The sequence below is a fragment of the Talpa europaea genome, assembly GCF_964194135.1.
Source record: "Talpa europaea genome assembly, chromosome: 13".
NCBI classification, from domain to species: domain Eukaryota; kingdom Metazoa; phylum Chordata; class Mammalia; order Eulipotyphla; family Talpidae; genus Talpa; species Talpa europaea.
The window spans coordinates 54112251-54130962 of NC_140080.1; the positions used below are offsets into that span (position 1 = coordinate 54112251).

Genomic DNA, 18712 nt, shown 5'->3' on the forward strand with positions numbered 1-18712 from the left:
ACTGAAGAGGGAAAATGATTATGATCAAGAGAAATAAAACCTACCTGCACAAGGAGAAAAGAATCAATTAAAAGGTGGCTTCTTGGGTCTTTATTAGCAATGTAAACTTTATAACAGTTTGTTGGGATATTTTTGCTAGCATTTGCTTTATTCTGGAGGGTAGGTGTTGATATCCTGTAGTCTTTTCTGATTCTATGCATCACAGAAGCTTTGACAGTGGCTCAGTCATATTTGGTGTTCTGTTTTTTTTGTGTTTGTTTGTTTGTTTGTTTTTTGTTTTTGTTTTTTGTTTTGTGCCTCTTCCCTCTGGTGCTGTGTTAGAATGGGCCAATGCCTAAAGAATTTCAGGTTGGAATGAAGCTGGAGGCCGTCGACAGGAAGAACCCTTCCTTGGTGTGTGTGGCAACCATAGCAGATATTGTTGAAGATCGCTTACTAGTGCATTTTGACAATTGGGATGATAGTTACGATTACTGGTGAGACACCAATGTGCGTTTTATTTTCGTGTGTTCATGTTTGGTGTTAAAACTTTATTTCATTCCAGTGCTGTTGCTGTTCTTGCTGTCCTTGCAGTAACAACCAACCTTCACTCCCACGTGAACTGTTGAATGAAAGTACACAAGAAACTTCCTCCATTCTGGAAGAGGTTAACTAAGGAGGCCTCATCTATCAGTTCAGGGACTTCACTATATTGTGTCTGGTCTTAAAGGAAGTGTTTCTGTCAAGAAAAAGTTAAGAATTTGCAGTATTGTTTTTCCTAAAAAATGTTACAGTATCATATTTGTAAAAAGGGAGATTCAGGTGGAATCGAGTAAATTATTTGAAAACCTGTGGGGAGCAGAGAAAATGTATGCTCTGAAGCCATTAAACTAACATTGCATGAATTAAAAGGGTTTTCTGGGCAAAAACCTGAAATATAGAAGAGGGTATGACAAAAATAATTTTTGTAGTGTTTCTTCACAGTATATGCTGAATAACCTGCCTGAGGCTGTGGTTCTTCATGTGCCTGGAGGGGGTCCTGTTCTCTTCTTTGAATCAAGAAGCAGAGCATACATTAATTGTTGTATGTGTCTTAGGCAGAATTGTCTGGATATCTTGAAGAGGAGACAAAGAAAATAAGTAGTCAAAGGGAGTCCGACTGAGCTATCTTACAAAATTTGGACTAGCTTATTCATATTTTTCCATGCTGTTAGCAAGAAGGGGTAAAAAAATTATTAAAATATTCAATCTTTGAGGATATCACTGACAGATAAGGTCCTAGACAGATACATTTTTTAACACTTTTAAATTTAAAGAAACATGTAACAGTAGTTTTGTAACTCAGCTTACAAAATATAGTAATAAAAATTACTCTTAATTTGAGCAAAAAATAATATTTTAGCTATGAGGTAATATATCCCAGCTATCTTTCAGTGTATAGAATGGTCATTATTTTTGGTTTCTTTCTCTGGTCTTGAATAATATGGGCTCTAAAATAGAAAACTGTTTTTGCAGGTGTGATGTCAATAGTCCTTATGTCCAGCCAGTTGGTTGGTGTCAGGAGAATGGAAGAACTCTAATAGCACCCCAAGGTAGGTGAACTGTTTTTTTTTTTTTTTTTAAGTTATCCCTGTGTGAGTGGCAGTGCCTATGCTTATTTTTGATTATGCAAACCACATTGCAATATAAAGTTGTATAATTAAATACTGCCCTAGCTTCTGTTGACCCAAATGCCTGAAGTCTGTACATCCTTCCCCATAATGAAAATGTACTCTGTTTATAAAGATGTATAAGGTGGTCATTATAAAAAGTTGCTAAGATGTTTCATCCGACAAAATTAGTACTGTTGCCGTGAATCAGCTTTTTTTTTTTTTTAAGATTTATTTATTTATTTATATAAGCACTGGGTACAGTCAGATACGTGGGAGGGTGAGAGAATTCACCAGAGCCAGAGTGGGGACAGAACAGGCAGACTGAGGAAGTACACTGCTGAGGGGAGCAGCGAGCGTGGCAGGAGAGATCTGTGCACCATGTGGGACCCTCGCCCGTGGCCGGGGATTGAACCAGCGCTGCAGAGGCTGCAGACAGCTTTGCAGCCCAGCGCTCAACATCTGCGCTACCGGGGAGGCCCTCACCAAACCATCTTAATGACTCAGCTAATCACTGAAGTAGGGACTCTTTCTACTAAGTTATATTTTCTTATCACAGGAATATGTAATCTGAGCATTTTAAAAACAAATACTCTATCAAAAATTGATATTCTTTCTTTTTTTTTTTTATAAATTTTATTGTTATATTCCCCATACAATTGCAGCCCCCCCATTCTGACCCCAATCCCTCCCCTCCCGCCCCCGCCACCCTAAAAGTGTCTCTGGTTCATAGTTTTTTGTTGATTTTGATTTTCACTTTCTTATAATTATTCATTTTCCTGGTCCCTTATTTAAGTTTTCTAGATTCCTGCTATGAGTGAGACCATCCGGTATTTTTCTTTTTCTTTTTGGCTTATTTCGCTGAGCATGATCCCTTCCAGCGCCATCCATGTTGCTGCAAATTGCATGTGTTTATCTTTTTTGAATGCTGAGTAATATTCCATGGTATATATGTACCACATCTTCTTGATCCAGTCATCTATTTTTGGGCATTTGGGTTGTTTCCAAAATTAGCTATTGTGAACAGTGCTGCTATATACATAGGGGTACAGGTGTTCTTTGGAATTGATGTTTCTGTGTCCTTTGGGTAAATACCTAGGAGTGGAATTGCTGGATCATATGGAAGCTCTATGTTTAGTAGGTCAAGAAATCTCCACACAGCTCTCCACAGTGGTTGGACCAGTTTGCACTCCCACCAACAGTGCAGAAGAGTTCCTTTTTCTCCACACCCTCGCCAGCATTTGTTGTTGCTAGTTTTTTTAATATGTGCCATTCTCACTGGTGTAAGATGGTATCTCATGGTAGTTTTGATTTGCATTTCCCTGATGGCAAGTGATGTTGAACATTTTTTCATATGCCTGTTGGCCATTTGCATTTCCTCTTCAGAGAAGTTTCTTTTTAGCTCTTCTGCCCATTTTTTGACTGGATTATTTTCTTTGTTGTTGTTGAGTCTCATCAGCTCTTTGCAGATTTTTGTGATCAGTCCTTTATCATTAGTGTTGGGTGCAAAAATGTTCTCCCAGTTGGTGGGGTTTCTCTTTGTTTTTGTTATTGTCTCTTTTGCTGTGCAGAAGCTCTTTAATTTGATGTAGTCCCAGCTGTTTATCTTTGCCTTCACTATCACTGCTTTGGGTGATGTGTCTGTAAAGATGTCTTTGATGTGCAGATCACGTAGTGTTTCGCCTATATTTCCTTCTATATATTTTATGGTTTCAGGTCTTATGTCTAGTTCTTTAATCCATTTTGAGTTGATTTCTGTGTATGGTGTGAGGTAGTGGTCAAGCTTCATTCTTTTGCATGTAGCGACCCAGTTTTCCCAGCACCATTTATTGAACAAACTTTCTTTGCTCCATTGCATAGTCTTTGCTCCTTTGTCAAAGATTAGTTGACCATAAATCTGTGGGTTTATTTCTGGATTTTCTATTCGATTCCATTGGTCTGTATGTCTGTTCTTGTTCCAATACCATGCAGTTTTGATGATTATGGCTTTGTAGTATAGTTTGAAGTCTGGGAGTGTGATGCCTCCATTCCCTTCTTTTTTTTTCAGGAGAGCTTTGGCTATTCGGGGTTTTTTGTGATTCCATATGAATTTCATCAATAATTGTTCTATTTCTTTGAAGAATGACATTGAAATTTTGATTGGAATAGCATTGAATCTGTATATTGCTTTTGGAAGGATAGCCATTTTAATAATGATTATTCTTCCAATCCATGAGCAGGGGATGTCTCTCCATTTCTTTGTGTCTTCTTCTATTTCTTTTAACAGTGTTTTATAGTTTTCTTTGTATAGGTCCTTTACCTCTTTTGTTAGATTTATTCCCAAATATTTGATTTTTTTTGTTTCAATAACAAAAGGGATGGTTTTTTTGATTTCTTCTTCTTCAGATTTATTGTTTGTGTATAGGAAGGCTACTGACTTTTGCATGTTGATTTTGTATCCTGCCACTTTACTGAACTGATTGATGCGGTTGAATTAGCTTTTCTGTGGAGTTTTTGGGGTTCTCTATGTATAATATCATATCGTCTGCAAATAGTGATAGTTTGACTTCTTCTTTTCCTATTTGGATTCCTTGGATGTCTTTCTCTTGTCTTATTGTTCTGGCTCGGACTTCCAGTATTATATTGAAAAGCAGTGGTGAGAGTGGACATCCTTGTCTTGTTCCAGATCTTAATGGAATTGCTTTCAGCTTTTCACCATTGAGAATGATACTGGCTGTTGGCTTGTCATAGATGGCCTTTATGATGTTGAGGTATGTTCCTTGTATCCCAAGAATTTCAAGGGCTTTTATCATGAATGGGTGTTGCACTTTGTCGAAAGCTTTCTCAGCATCTATTGATATTATCATATGGTTTTTATATTTCTTTTTGTTGATGTGTTGGATAACGTTGACTGATTTTCGGATGTTAAACCATCCTTGTGCCCCTGGAATGAATCCTACTTGGTCGTGGTGAATTATCTTATGGATACATTGTTGGATTCTGATAGCTAAAATTTTATTGAGGATTTTTGCATCAGTGTTCATTAGGGAGATTGGCCTGTAGTTTTCCTTTTTTGTGTTGTCCTTGTTCGGTTTTGGTATTAGTGTAATGTTGGCTTCATAGAACGTGTTTGGTATTGTCCCTTCCTTCTCAATTTTTTGGAAGAGTTTGTGAAGGATAGGCACTAATTCGTCTCTGAATGTTTGGTAGAATTCATTTGTAAATCCATCAGGTCCTGGGCTTTTGTTTTTGGGGAGGTTTTTGATTACCATTTCAATTTCGCTAATTGTAATTGGTCTGTTTAGGTGTTTTATTTCTTCTTTATCTAGCTTTGGGTGATTGTAGAGTTGTAGGAATTTTTCCATCTCCTCTAGATTGTTGAACTTGTTTCCATATAACTGTTCATAGTAGTTACTGATTATTCTTTTGATTTCTGCTGTGTCCGTTGTGATTTCTCCTCTTTCATTGATGATCCTGTTGATTTGTGCTTTCTCCCTTTTTTCCTTTGTGAGCCTGGCTAGGGGTTTGTCTATTTTATTGATTTTTTCAAAGAACCAGCTCTTGGTTTCATTGATCTTTTGGATTGTTTTTTTAGTTTCAATTTCATTTATTTCTGCTTTGGTTTTTATTATTTCTTTTCTTCTACTGGTTTTGGGGTTTTTTTGTTGTTCTTTTTCTAGATCTTTGAGCTTCGAGATTAGGTTGTTTCTTTGAGTTCTTTCTTGTTTCTTGATGTGAGCTTCTATTGCTATATATTTTCCTCTTATTACTGCTTTTGCTGCATCCCATACATTTAGGATATTGGTGTCCTCCTTGTCATTCAATTCAAAAAATTTTTTAATTTCTTCTTTGATCTCCTCATTAGTCCAGTGGTCTTCCAGTAGTGTGGTTTTTAATCTCCATGAGGTAGGAAAGTTCCTTGCCTCCTTTTTATGGTTTATTTCTAGTTTGATGCCTTCATGGTTAGAAAAGATGGTTGATATGATTTCAATCTTGGTGTATCTGTTGATGTTTGTCTTGTGCCCCAGTATGTGATCGATCCTGGAGAATGATCCGTGTGCGCTTGAGAAAAATGTGTACTCCGTTTTTTTGGGGTTTAGTGTTCTATAGATGTCTGTTAAGCCCAATTGCTCTAGGTCCTTATTTAGAGCTTTGGTTTCTTTACTTATTTTTTGTCTTGTTGATCTATCCATTGTTGATAGTGGTGTGTTGAAGTCTCCCACTACGTATGTGTTTTCTCTGATGTCTGTTTTCAGAGAGGACAACAGTTGTCTGATATATTTTGGTGGTCCTTCGTTTGGTGAGTATATGTTAATGAGTGTTATTTCTTCTTGAAGTATTGTCCCCTTGATCATAATGTAGTGACCATTGGGGTCTCTTTTTATCTTTTTGAGTTTGAAATCTGTTTTATCTGATATAAGTATAGCTGTTCCTGCTTTCTTTTTTGGTCCATTTGCTTGTAGGATTGTTTTCCATCCTTTAACTTTGAGCCTATTTTTATCTTTTGTAGCTAAATGTGTTTCCTGGAGACAGCAAAAGGTTGGGTTTTGTTTCTTAATCCAGGCTTCAACTCTGTGTCTTTTTATTGAAGAGTTTAGTCCATTTACATTTAGAGTTAATATTGATATGTTAACATCTGTATTTGCCATTGTGTTTGTCTTTCCTTTGATTTTATTTATTTATTCTTTTAATAACTTTTTTTTCTTTGGCCTTCTTTCATTGTTATTCGTCCCTCTGAGGTTCTGGCTTTAGGACTCCTTGTAGTATTTTTTGGAGTGGGGGTTTAGTTGCAATGAAATTCCGGAGTTTCTCTTTGTCTGGGAAGGTCCATATTCTTTCTTCAAAGAGGAAGGAGAGCTTTGCGGGATAGAGTATTCTTGGTTGGCATCTGTTTTCTTGGAGTCTGTTGACTATGTCCCTCCACTCTCTCCTTGCCCGTAGTGTTTCTTCGGAGAAGTCTGATGTCAGCCTGATTGGCTTTCCTTTGAATGTTATCTGTTTCTTCCCTCTTGCCAGCTTCATTAATTTTTCCTTGTCCTGGATTCTTGGGAGCTTTACTATTATGTGTCTTGCTGTATTTTTTCTTTCGTCGTGGAAGTTTGGTGTTCTTCTTGCTTCTCGTATATCAATTTTCAGCTCCTTCCTCACATTTGGGAAGTTCTCTTCAATTATCTCTGAATATTTTCTCTGTTCCTACTTCTCTCTCCTCTCCTTCTGGTATTCCTATAACTCTTATATTTCCTTTCCTCATGGAGTCAGATAGTTCCCGAAGTCTTTCTTCATTCTTTTTCCTTCGTACTTCTCTTTCCTTTTCTGTTTTGGTTCTTTTTATTTCTGTGTCTTCAAGAGCACTTATTCGTTCTTCCATTTCATCAATTGTGCTTTCATTGCTTTTCCCAGAATTCTTTAGTTCTTCCACTAATTCTTTGATCTCCTGCATTTCTTTTACTTCCCTCTTTAGGGACTCAATTTCATTCTTCTGATCGTTGATTATTTTTCCCTTATCATTGTTTTCCTTTATGACTTCTGTCAGTTTTTTAATCACGGCAATTTTAAATTCTCTTTCTGGAAGGCTCAGAAGTTCTTCCAAGTTACTGTCGTTGCAATCTGGGGGCTGGTTTTCTTTTTGTGGTGTGCTTTTTCTCTGGAGAGTTGCTAGGTTGTGTGTGGTTCTTCTCCTCCCTACTGTCTGTTTTCTAATTTGCCGTATGCGTTGGGACACTGTGTTGTTGGGACTGGCCGGCATCTTGGGTGGGCTTCTCTTCTCCCCTCTGGTTCCTCCAGGAGTCATCTGTCAGTTTCAAGCAGTCTTTATTGGAGAAAGGTCCCTGTCCTAAAATGTCGATGTGGGGACACACTCCCCTGTGCGCCTGGTCTGCCCCGGCGGTGGGTTCCTGCTCCCCCTCTGGGCTTGGACTGCAGGCCAGAGGGCGTCTGGCGTGGGCAAACTTCCCCCGCTCACCTCTGGCTCCTGAGGAAGCCTTCTGCAGGTAGTCTTTACTGAAGAAATGTCCCTGTTCTAAAATGGTGATGTGGGACACACTCCCTGCGCGTCCGGTGTCAGGCACAGTCTTCTGCGTGCCTGGTCTGCCCTGGCTGTGGGTGCTCGCTCTCCCTGTGGGCTCAGACTACTTGTTCGGAAGGGGCCCGGTGTGGGCTAACTCCCCAGCTGGCCACTAGCTCCTTCAGCAGCCTGTGCTGGCTACAAGTCGCTAGGTGGCGCCAAAGATCTCTCCTAGAGCCCTTGGGGAGCTGATTTTCCACCCCGTGGGACAGGGAGCAAAGCGGGGATGGTAGGGTACACCTCAACGGCTTTGGGGTGCTGTGTCTGCCTTGTGCACCACCGTCGTGGGGAACCCACGCCCCTAATTTCGTGCCCCGGGTCTCAGTTCCAAAGCCCTCAGTTCCAGGACGCGGGCTGTAGCCCAGTTCAGTGGCGCGGGAATGGCGCCTTTTGCACCGCTCCCGTGCCTGGGCGCCTGGTTCCTGCTTACTCAGGGAGGGACCTTCACCTCAGTGAGGACCTCCGCGCGTCTCCCCGCAAGCCTAGGTCGTCTCCCAAGCCTAGGTCGCAGGCGCGGGGACCTGGGCAGCCGAGATCCTGGTCTGCACTTGCTTTTCAAGCGCACCGAGTGCGCCGCTATCCGCGCAAGCTTACCTGCAGCCCAGGCTGTGTGCGCGTCTCCCGGGGTCTTTGTTCTTCTCTAATGGAGCCCGGAGCGGTTTGCTCACCGCCGGGGCGAATCCTGCAGGGTTCGCCTCAGCTCCCGTTCACGGGGTATGGTGGCTGCCATAGTTCCTTTCCACTCACAGTCCCGCTTGCTGCGTCGTTTGTTCTTGGTGGCCGTTTTGGTTTGTTGTTTTCCTCCTCTCTGCGGGTCGGAGAGTGCCGCCTCTGTGGGCGGGGGAGGGGAGCAGGGTTCTGAGCTTCCCTCCCTCCTAGTCCTCTTTTATGGCCACTTTCTTCATTGGGTAGTTTGCTGGAGTCACCCGTTTATCTTCCATGTCCCAGTTCTCACTGGGACCTGCCGCTTTTCCTCCCTATTAACTTTTTTTAATGGGAGATCTTACTCGCAGTGTCTCCTCGCCGCCATGTTGCTCCGCCCCCTCCTCTGTCTTAAAAAATTGATATTCTTTCAATAAAAAATTGTATAGAAAAACATGAACAAAGGAGTATGACATTCAACAATGGAACAGATGTTAACCTTTGAATTTGACTGGTTCTAGAATTTTGCTGTTTTGTACTCTTTCTTTATTTCCATAGAAAATGTTAAGATTTGTCATCAAACTTTAAAATTAAGTGAAATAATTAAAAATAGCCAAATAAAAAAAAAACCCACAACATATTTTAAAATATCCAAATAGTCCATAAAGGTTTTATGAAATGCATAAGATTTTTCCAAATTCTGATACTGACACAGGTAGATTTAGTATTGTTTGCCCTACTTTTCTATAAAATTGATTAAAGCTAAATTTAGAATAATTTTTTTAAATGAATAAGACTTATCAGATCTCAGACTATGTGGTTTGAAGTTGTGTGCCTGCTGATAGGTTTTTTTTTTTTTTTTCTTCTAGTGAAATAACTTCTCTGCTGCTTCCATCTTGTTTTCATTAGATTTCACAGACTCACTGAGCAAGTCCATAGCCTTTCCTTTTGGTGCTGCCTGAGTCTAGAAATAGTCTGCCCAACACATTAAGAATTATATGTCCAGAATCTTTGCATCATTAACATGAATCAGGAGTGGTGAGAAGCAAACCTTCCTCACTCCAGTGCGGCCATGATTTAGAGGACATGATTGGATGTGAATAGATTATTTAGTTCATAAAATCAGTAATGTGAGAAAAGTAATCAATCCAGGTTTGTAGTGTTAACTCTATTGAACAGTACACACACACTCTCTCTCTCTTTCTTTCTCTCTCTCTCTCACCATATTGGAAATCTAATAGTTTTGATTAATGTACCTCTAAACTGCATATACTTGTTAGCATTACTTTTGCAAACTGAAGAGTAAGTTTGCATATCAAAATACTTGTCCCCAATCCCTATTGCTTTATATACTTTGTTTCTTGGTAGTAAGTTCCTTATCCATTCATTTCATTCTATTGAGTTGTAATTCACATACTAGTCTTTATTATTTTTGTGATTTTTGTAAAAGTTCTTTATATAATCTGGATATTAAATCCATATTTTATAAGTTATTTGCAAATGTTTCCTCCCATTTTGTATATTGACTTTTCACATTGTTGATACTGTCCTATGATGTACAATAGTTTTTTTTTTAATTTTAATGTAGTCCAGTTCTTATAATATAAGTTTTTGTTTGTAATAGAGTATCTAAGACTCTCTGAGTGCTAAGACAAAACAGGATAAACAGTAATTCCAAATGTATAGTTATTTACAATATCCATCTATAGTGTGGTTATTTATCTTTAAGAGTAATTCAACTATGCCATGGGGGGTTTTCTAGATTGTTGCAGGAGTTGCCCCTTCACAGTGACTTTCATGAGCTCAAGGAAATTTCACATATAATATGCCGATATGTGAAATGAAATTTAAGTAGATCAGCCTTCTAATTAAGGCAAGAATGAAAACTGAGTGTAATGCAAAGGAATTGTGAGCAGATATTGGGTGAAGGTAAGTAAAGCTAAGCAGTAAATAAATTTGCTTAAAAAACTCATGATGAGTTACTATCATGCTGGTATACAAGTTTGTGTAAAAACTTGAGTGCACCACAGATATTAGATCTTTGTTAATTGTATAAGAGAGGAAAGATTTGAAACCATAGGGAATAGGAGGCAGAATAATTGTGTGTTCAGGTAGTTCACAAACAGGAATTTAAACATTAGCTTTCAGTAAGAAAACCAACCAACTAACATGATTTCAGATATTCTTGCCTCCATAATAAGGCTGGATATAGGACTGCTTGAGATATTTGTGTGTGTGTGTGTGTGTGTGTGTATGTAATGTGTTCTATTTGTTTTATATTTTATGGTATAAATGTAGTAGAAAATAAAAAGAAGTAATCATTGGATTGAATGATTTATTTTTGTCAGTAATTTGATTCCAAAATTTATTAGCTGTGATTATTTTACTTAAAGTGAATTTATATTTTGAACTTTACTTTATGCCTATAGATTTTCACATTAAATTTTATTTAATGGTTATAGCTACCCTGTTGCCAGAAAAAATGTATTTGTTGCATTTGTGATGCTTTGTGTTTGTGTGTGTGTGTAATTGCCCTTCTGAGAGCAATTAAGGCACTTGAAAGAAGAACAGCATGTAGTGATCTGTGTAGCTGCCCCTGGAGTATACTCAGGTTCTCACAGATTTCAGATAGAAGAGCCTATTCAGAGAGAGAAGGGGGGAAAGGGGCTAGTTTTAAAAACATACACATTATAAAATATGAAGGTGCTTTTCCCTGATACCCTATATGTCACATACTCTAGTCAATATATTTCTAGAGAAGACTAAACAAGGAAATGATTGATTTATTTTATTGAGATATAATTCACACACTATACAATTCATCCATTCATAGTGCATGATTCAGTGATTTTTTGAAGCATATTTACAAAATTGCATAACCAAACCACACTTTTATTTTTTTTAATTTTATTATGTTTATTTTCAATTTTTTTTAATATCTAGAAATTAGCCTTTGCAATAGTGGAATAGGCTAAGGTTGCTACTATAGTTTCATTTATCACTGAAGCTTACATCTCTTTTTTATTGAAGTAACATTGCATCATAACATTATGTAAGTTTCACACATGTTTCATTGAAAATCAATATGTGTCTATACTATATTAAGTTCACCACTTGTCACGGATAGCTAAGTAAAAAGGATGTGGACACTGAGTCTGGAGAAGTTTGCTAGGGCTCCTAGCGAGAGAGTTTCTTAGGCTTGCTCTGCTCGCCTCTGCTCGCCTCAGTTCGCCACAGCTTTTATTAGCAGATGCAACAAAGTTACAAAGCAAGATACAGGATGGGCAGAAATACAGAACAATCATCCATTTTTTTTATTTCTGAATATTCAGCACTTGTTCTGACACATAGTCATCGCTCAGGCTCTGCACTGTTTCTTTCCTAATCTAGTTGGCTTCCCTGGCATAGTTCTTCTGACAGAAGAGAGAGTATCCTGACCTGTACACGGGCTGGTCTTCTGACCTGAGCTCATCAGTCTTGTAGCCACGACCAGTCTTCCAGCCATGACCTTGGTGTCTTCCCTGCCCCAAGGCTTCACTCCTGAGGGGTCCCCAACAACCACTGAAAGTTCAACTCTATCCTTCACTATGCACTTGTCTCCTTTGTCCTGATTTACCCACCCTTTCCCCTCCCTTTCTAGTAATCACTAATTGGTCTTATATTCAAAAAGTTAATTTTTGATTCAGTTCATCTGTTTTTCTCTATAAACACACAGTGAATTTTAGAACATTTCCATTAACCCAAGAAGAAACCATAAACCATTTAGCTATTATCCTCTAACCTTCCATTGTTCCTAGCCCTTAGCAGCCATTAACCTACTTTTTCTCTTTATATTGATATATTTTGCCTATTTTGAATATTTCATGTAAATGGAATCATAATTTATGACCTTTTGTGTCTTGCTTCTTTCACTTAGCATAATTTTAGAGTTTATCAATGCTATTCTATTATCAACACATCACACATTTATTATTTGCAAATAATACTTCATTGTATATATAAAACCACAGTCTGTTTATATATTAATCATTGGACCTTTGGATTGTTTCTACTTTTTGACTATTTTGATTAGTGCTGCTCTGGACAGTTGTGTTTGAGTTTATGTGTGTTTTCAATTCTGTTTGGTATATACTTGGAAATGGAATTCCCGGATCATTTAGTAATTCTACATTTAGCTTGCTGAGGAACTTCCAGTTTTTTTTGCCATGGAGCTACTCAATTTTACATTTCTACCAGTAGATAGTGAGGGTTCCAGTTTCTCTATGTCCTTGCAACAATTGTCTGTGTTTTTGTTACTTATTGAAAGTGAAGTGTAATTTTTTTGGGGGGAGGGGTCTTATTTTCTTGAATGCCTAATTTATTTCATGACTACTCTGTGAAAATATTGTCCATTTCACAGTTAAAGAACTGTGATCATGAGCGTTCAGGTAATTGGCCTTAGTCCTCTCATGTAGTATGTTGTTCATATGATAGCAGACCCTTCAGGAACTCCTTAACCCTTTCTCTTCACCCCATTGCTGGAATTCCTCTACTTGGTGAGAGGAACACTTAGTATGAGTGCAGGAAACATGGTAAACGGAGATGTTGATTCCAACTTCTCATGTGGCTGTCCTCACATTGGAAGCTCTGTTTGCACTAGTCTTTAAAGGATGTGCAAAATTTTAACTAAGAAATGAAATGAAGATCATGTTATATTGAAAGAATAATGTGCCCAAAAGCAAGATGGCAGGGTGTTTCTGTTAAACTTTGAACAACTGTCTTTATGAATAATGACCTAGACTTCAAGGCAAGGATAGGAGTGAGGGGCAATAAGAGGAGAGAAGTAACTTAGCACTATAGATTCAGACTGATTTGTAATTGATCTTGTAAATACTTTAAGTTTGAAATATTCTACAGACGCTGAAGAGTCACTATAGCAAAAAGAACTCCTTCTGCTAAACCACTTGAGATCAAGTTGCCAGAATAAAAGTTTTACCAGTTACCCAATAATATCCTTTCATGAAAAAAACAAATAAGCAATCAGAAAAACAAATAGATTCAATGCAGGATCCCATGCCATGTGTTATCTTTAGTGTCCTCACTCTGCAACAGTTCTTCAGTCTTTGCTCCATGTTTATGATCCTGACACTTTTAGAAGAGTATAGGCTGGTTATTTGATAATGTGCTTCATACTCTGGGTTTGTCTAATGTTTCCTCATGAGTAGATATGGATGATGTACTTGGCAGAATAGACCAAAAAGAATTGGAAATTCTCTTATTTACTCTCATGTTGTATATGATTTCCTGTTAATATTGCCTTTGGTCACTTTGGTGTGCTCTAGCTTCTCCATTATAAAATTACTCTGTTTCCTTTGGAAACTAATGTGTATGTGCTGGAGATTGTCATTGAGATTATGTAAACATTCTGTTCCTCATCAAACTTTCACCCGCCAGGTTTTAGTATTCATTGATATTTATTAGGTGAATTGGTAATATGGTGTTAGCAATATGGTGTTTGCCAAATGGTGATTTTATAGTTCCATTATTTCTTCTGTTTACTAGTTGACTTGTCCTTCCCTGAAGTTTAGTTATTTATTCTTTTTTTTTTTTTTTTTAGTGATAGCGTATAGTTTTGGGCTTCTATTGTACTCATTGTCCTGTAGTTTGTTACTATTGTTATGTGTAGGACTTTGGTGGGGAAAGATAGGATAGACCAATTGGTGGGCAACCTGTCCTTGACTTCAGGGACCTGAAAGTTTCCTAGGGACTGCTGGTGAACTAATAATTAATTGTGAAGGACAATAGCAAGGAAATTGTTAAATAGTATTAAAGAGACACCATCTAGCTAGATAGAGAAAAAATGCTTCATGGAGAAATTATATGATAGGGTGCTGTTCTGGAGGTACATCATTCTGGAGGTCAGAAGTCCAAATGAATTTCACATCAAATTTGGAATATTAGAAAAGAATTGGTAGGGTTGGTAGATTGAGGCCATATTATGAAAGATCTTCTAAAACCAAATTCTTGATGTAACTACGTTTAAGCATTTATTTGGCAATAGTAGGCAAGATGACCCGCTGCTGTCCACTGTCATTGCTAGCCTCTAATGGCAGCCTGATTCCCTGTGGGGTCACTGGTGACAGGCAGGGAAGTACCCACCATTTGCTGTCGCCCATTGTGGATGGACGGCTTGCAGAGCACCTTGGGATTGTGTGCTGGAGCCAAGAGGGATGGGGGTGTTCTGGCGCACAAACCTGCTTGTACTGGAGTTGGCCATCATACCTGGCCCACTTAGGTGGGTCTCTGTGTAGCTGTTCTGCAACCTATGGCTGCAGGGCAGCCTGGGTGCTGCCCAGAAGGAGTTAGAAGGAGCTGCTGGCACTTTTCGAGGGGCATGGCGCCTACAACAGCCTATGCACGCCTCGGGTACGAAACTGGAAACCATCTCTCCTAACTCATTCTATAAGACCAATATTATCCTGATAACAAAAACCATGCAGGGACACTACAGAAAGAAAAGAAAACTGAAGGCCAGTATCCCTTAGAAACATTGATTTAAAAAATAAAAATTCTTAAAGTCGTATTAAAAGGATATACACTCTGACCAAGTTGGATTTGTTCCTGGAATGCAAGGATGATTCAACGTATGAAAATTGATCAGTGTAATACACCACATTAACAGAACCCCTTTAATCATCTCAGTTGATGCAGAAGCAGCATATGACAAGATTCATTACTCTTTCACAATAAAAATAGTAACTTAGGAACAGAAGGAAACTACCTCAACGTAATAAGAGCTATATATGAAAAACCCATAGCAAACATCATACTCACAAAAGAGTCACAAAAAACTGAAAGCTTTTCTTTAAGATTGGTAAGAAGCAAGGCCTACTTCCATCACTTTGTTTTTTCAGCATAGTACTTGAAAGTCCTAACCAGACTGATAAGGCAATTAAAAGAAATAAAGGACATGTGAGTTGGAAAAAAAGATGTAAATTCTCTGTTCACAGATGATATAATCTTACATGTAGAAAGCAAAGATTCCACAAAATGCTGAAAAAATATATAAAATAATATAAATAAACTTTTACAATAAGTTAATTCAACAAATAGGATTCAAGGTCAACATTCAACAGTCAGTTGCCAGTATGAACTAACAATGAACAATTTGACAAAGATAAGAAAACAATTCCATTTATAGCAGCATCAAAAAAAAAAAGAATGTTATACAATGAAAACTGCAAAACACTGTTGAAAAAAATTGAAGAAGACATAAATAAAGGTAAAAGCATCTCTTATTCATGTATTGGAGATCTTAATGATATGATACCTACACTAATCAACTGATCTACAGATTCATTCTGCAAATCAGAATCCCAAAGATGTGTTTTGCAGAAATAAATATAGATACTCTAAAATTCTTAAGAATCGCAAGACACTGTGGATAGCTAAAAGAGACTCACAGCTTTTTGTGTCTGCCTTCTTGCATTTGACATAATGCTTTCAGGATGCATCATTGCTGCTGTATATTCCTTTTGTTAAAGTGTCCCATTTTACAACTATACCATGACTTTTTAAATTTTGTCCATTGATGCGTAAGTCATTTCTAGTTTTTAACTGTTAATATAGCTGCTGCTTAATATTTATGTTCAGGTTAACACCTCTTTGGTAAACATCAGGAGTAAGATTACTGGGTCATATTTTGTATAGATAATATTTTCTTTCTGTGCTATATCATTTTGCATTCCTACCAGGAATATATGAGTTCTAGTGGATGTGCATCCACACCAGCACTGTCATTGTCAGGAATCTTTTAGGGTGGTTTAATTTGCATTCCATTAGTGGTTAACTGTCTTTATCATTACATGTTCTTTTTGTTATTCATGTATCTCTTTTGGGTGAAAAGTGTATCCAAATCTTTTGTCCATTAAAAGAACAATTGTTTGGTTTCTTATTTTTGAGTTTGACAAAGTCTTTGTATATTCTAGGCAAAATTCCTTTGCCATATATGTGTTTTTCAAGTATTTTCTCTCTGTCTCTTGTTTTTTCACTTTCCTAACAATGTTGTTTGAAGAGTAGATTTTCAAAATTTTGATGGAGCTCAGTGAATCAGTTTTTTTTCTTTTATGATTCATCATTTTAAGTTCTGTCTAAGAATTATTTACATATTCCAAGGTTACCAGATGTTCTTTTTTTTTTTCTAGTAGTTTCACATTTTAAAATGCTTAGATATTTTTATATGTGATACATTGTAGGGTCAAGGTTTGATTGTTTTGCTTTTAGCATATGGATTTCTAATTATTCTAATTTTTACTTTGAATTATCTTGCTACATTTTCTGGATTTTTCTGTTTCATTGACTTCTGTCCCTATTTTACATTTACACCATCTTGTCATGCTTTTGTAGCTTCATAGTAGTCTTTATCAGGTAGTATCAGACCTCCCAAACTGTAATTTAAAATTTTTATTTGTTACTTTTTATAAATTACAAATTATTACTTTAAATTCCATATCAGTTTTGTGAAATTTCCTTTTAAATGTTTTTCACTTTCTACTAAAAATGACTCCTTGAATTTATAAATCATGCTAATACTATTGAACCTTCTAATCCATAAAAATGCTTTATTTCTTATTTGTTTAAACATGCTTTAACATCTCACATCAATGTTCTATGGTTTATCCCTAAATATTAAATGTTTCTGATGTTGTTATAAATCTTGTTCCTTTTTTTAAATTTTAACTTCCAATTATTTATTACTACCATTTGGAAATATAATTGAACTCTGTGTATATTAAAACTTTCCTCAACTAACTTATTAGTTCCAGCCATTCTTATGTATATTGTTTAGGATATGATCATTTCACTTGAAAATAAAGATAGTATTATTCTTTTCCAAGTTGTCTACCTTTTATTTACCTTTAATTTTGGTGATAGCTATCTGAAACAGAAATAAATAAATAGTGCCTGTGGGATTTTCTTAGGGAACCCACACTCTTAAAATGATGACAAAATCAGTCAGGGCTTCACTGCTACTAGTCACTGGCCCTCATTCCCTTGTCCATGCTTTCTCTAAACTGTGGGGCCAAGCAGCTTACTCACAGAACCTTAAAGCAGCTCTTCAGAGCCGTGATTTCTATAAATTCTAAGGAGATATCAGGATCTAGTTTTGACTTTGCTATTAGTTATTTTGCCTTGGACAAATGACTTAAAATGCCAGATTTCACTTTTCTTGTTTAAAAAATGAGGAGTTAGAGAAGTATCCTTATATGTTCATTTACCTTGCATGTTTATGATCATTGCTTTGTTCGGTTGAAACTTCTCAATAATACTCTTAAAAAAGAAAGATTTATTTATTTATTTGTTTATACAAGAACCGTAGTACAGGCCAGATGCATGGGAGGGTGAGAGGATTCACCAGAGACAGAGCAGGGAACAAAACAGGCAGACTGACTGAAATACACTGCTGAGGGGAGTATCAGGCGAGACAGGAGAGGTCTGCCCTGCCATGTGGGATCCTTGCCGCCGGGCGGTGTGGAACTGGCGCTGCAGAGGCTGTGGACAGCTTCACTGCGCTGCGCTGAACAGCCTGCGCCACCAGGGGAGGCCCCCTCAGTAATACTCTTAAGAGATCCCTATTTAATGTTGGTTGTTAAATGGGACCATTTACTTAAAAATTGCTTGTCCAGTAACAAATGTTAGAGAGGATGTGGGATAAGAGAACTCTTGTACAATGTTAGTGGGTGTAATTGGTGCAGCCATGTGGAAAGCAATTAAAAATAGAAATTGTATATAATCCAGTTGCCTCAGTGCTGGACATTTACAAAAAAAATACAAAAATACTAATTTTAAGAGTTTTATGTACTTCCTATGTTCATCACAGCATTACTCAAAATATCCAAGGATGGAAACAACCTGAGTGCCCATGGACAAATGATTGTGTAAAGGAAATGTGGTTGATATACACAATGGAATAATACTCAGCTGAAAAAAGAATTCTGGCAATTGAAACAATATGGATGGACCTTGAAAGTATTAGGCTTAGTGAAATACAGACGAGGAAAGACAAAATACTGTATGGTTTCACTTATGTGGTACATAAAGAAAACAAATGAATGAACTAAATAAAACAAAAATAAACCATTAGACTTTTTAAGACCTAATTCGTGGTTCACCAGAAGGAAAGGGAGAAAGAAGGAGGGTAAAAGAGGTCAGTTGTGGGCCTGTCTGGTGGTGCAGGGATTAAGTCTCACAGCTATCAATATATCGCTAGCCACTGCAGTATGAGTTCTATCCCCAGCAAGGAAGTTAAGCCACATGGCACAGCAGACTCTCCTGTCTCGCCTGCTAATCCCCTCAGTGGTATATTTCAGTAGATCTGCCTGCTCTGCTTCCTACTGTGTCTCTAGTGAATCCTCTCACC

General features: G+C 37.5%; 1 protein-coding gene across 1 annotated transcript in view; it reads left to right on the forward strand.

Annotated features, from left to right (window-relative positions):
* L3MBTL4 (L3MBTL histone methyl-lysine binding protein 4) overlaps nucleotides 1-18712 on the forward strand; it is a gene marked incomplete at both ends in the record, with an annotated part of 345501 nt that overhangs the window by 80945 nt on the left and 245844 nt on the right. The window contains 2 exons of the mRNA XM_084252676.1: nucleotides 322-476; nucleotides 1495-1571. Coding sequence (XP_084108802.1) covers nucleotides 322-476; nucleotides 1495-1571 — 232 coding nt within the window. The remainder of the gene's footprint in view (nucleotides 1-321; nucleotides 477-1494; nucleotides 1572-18712) is intronic.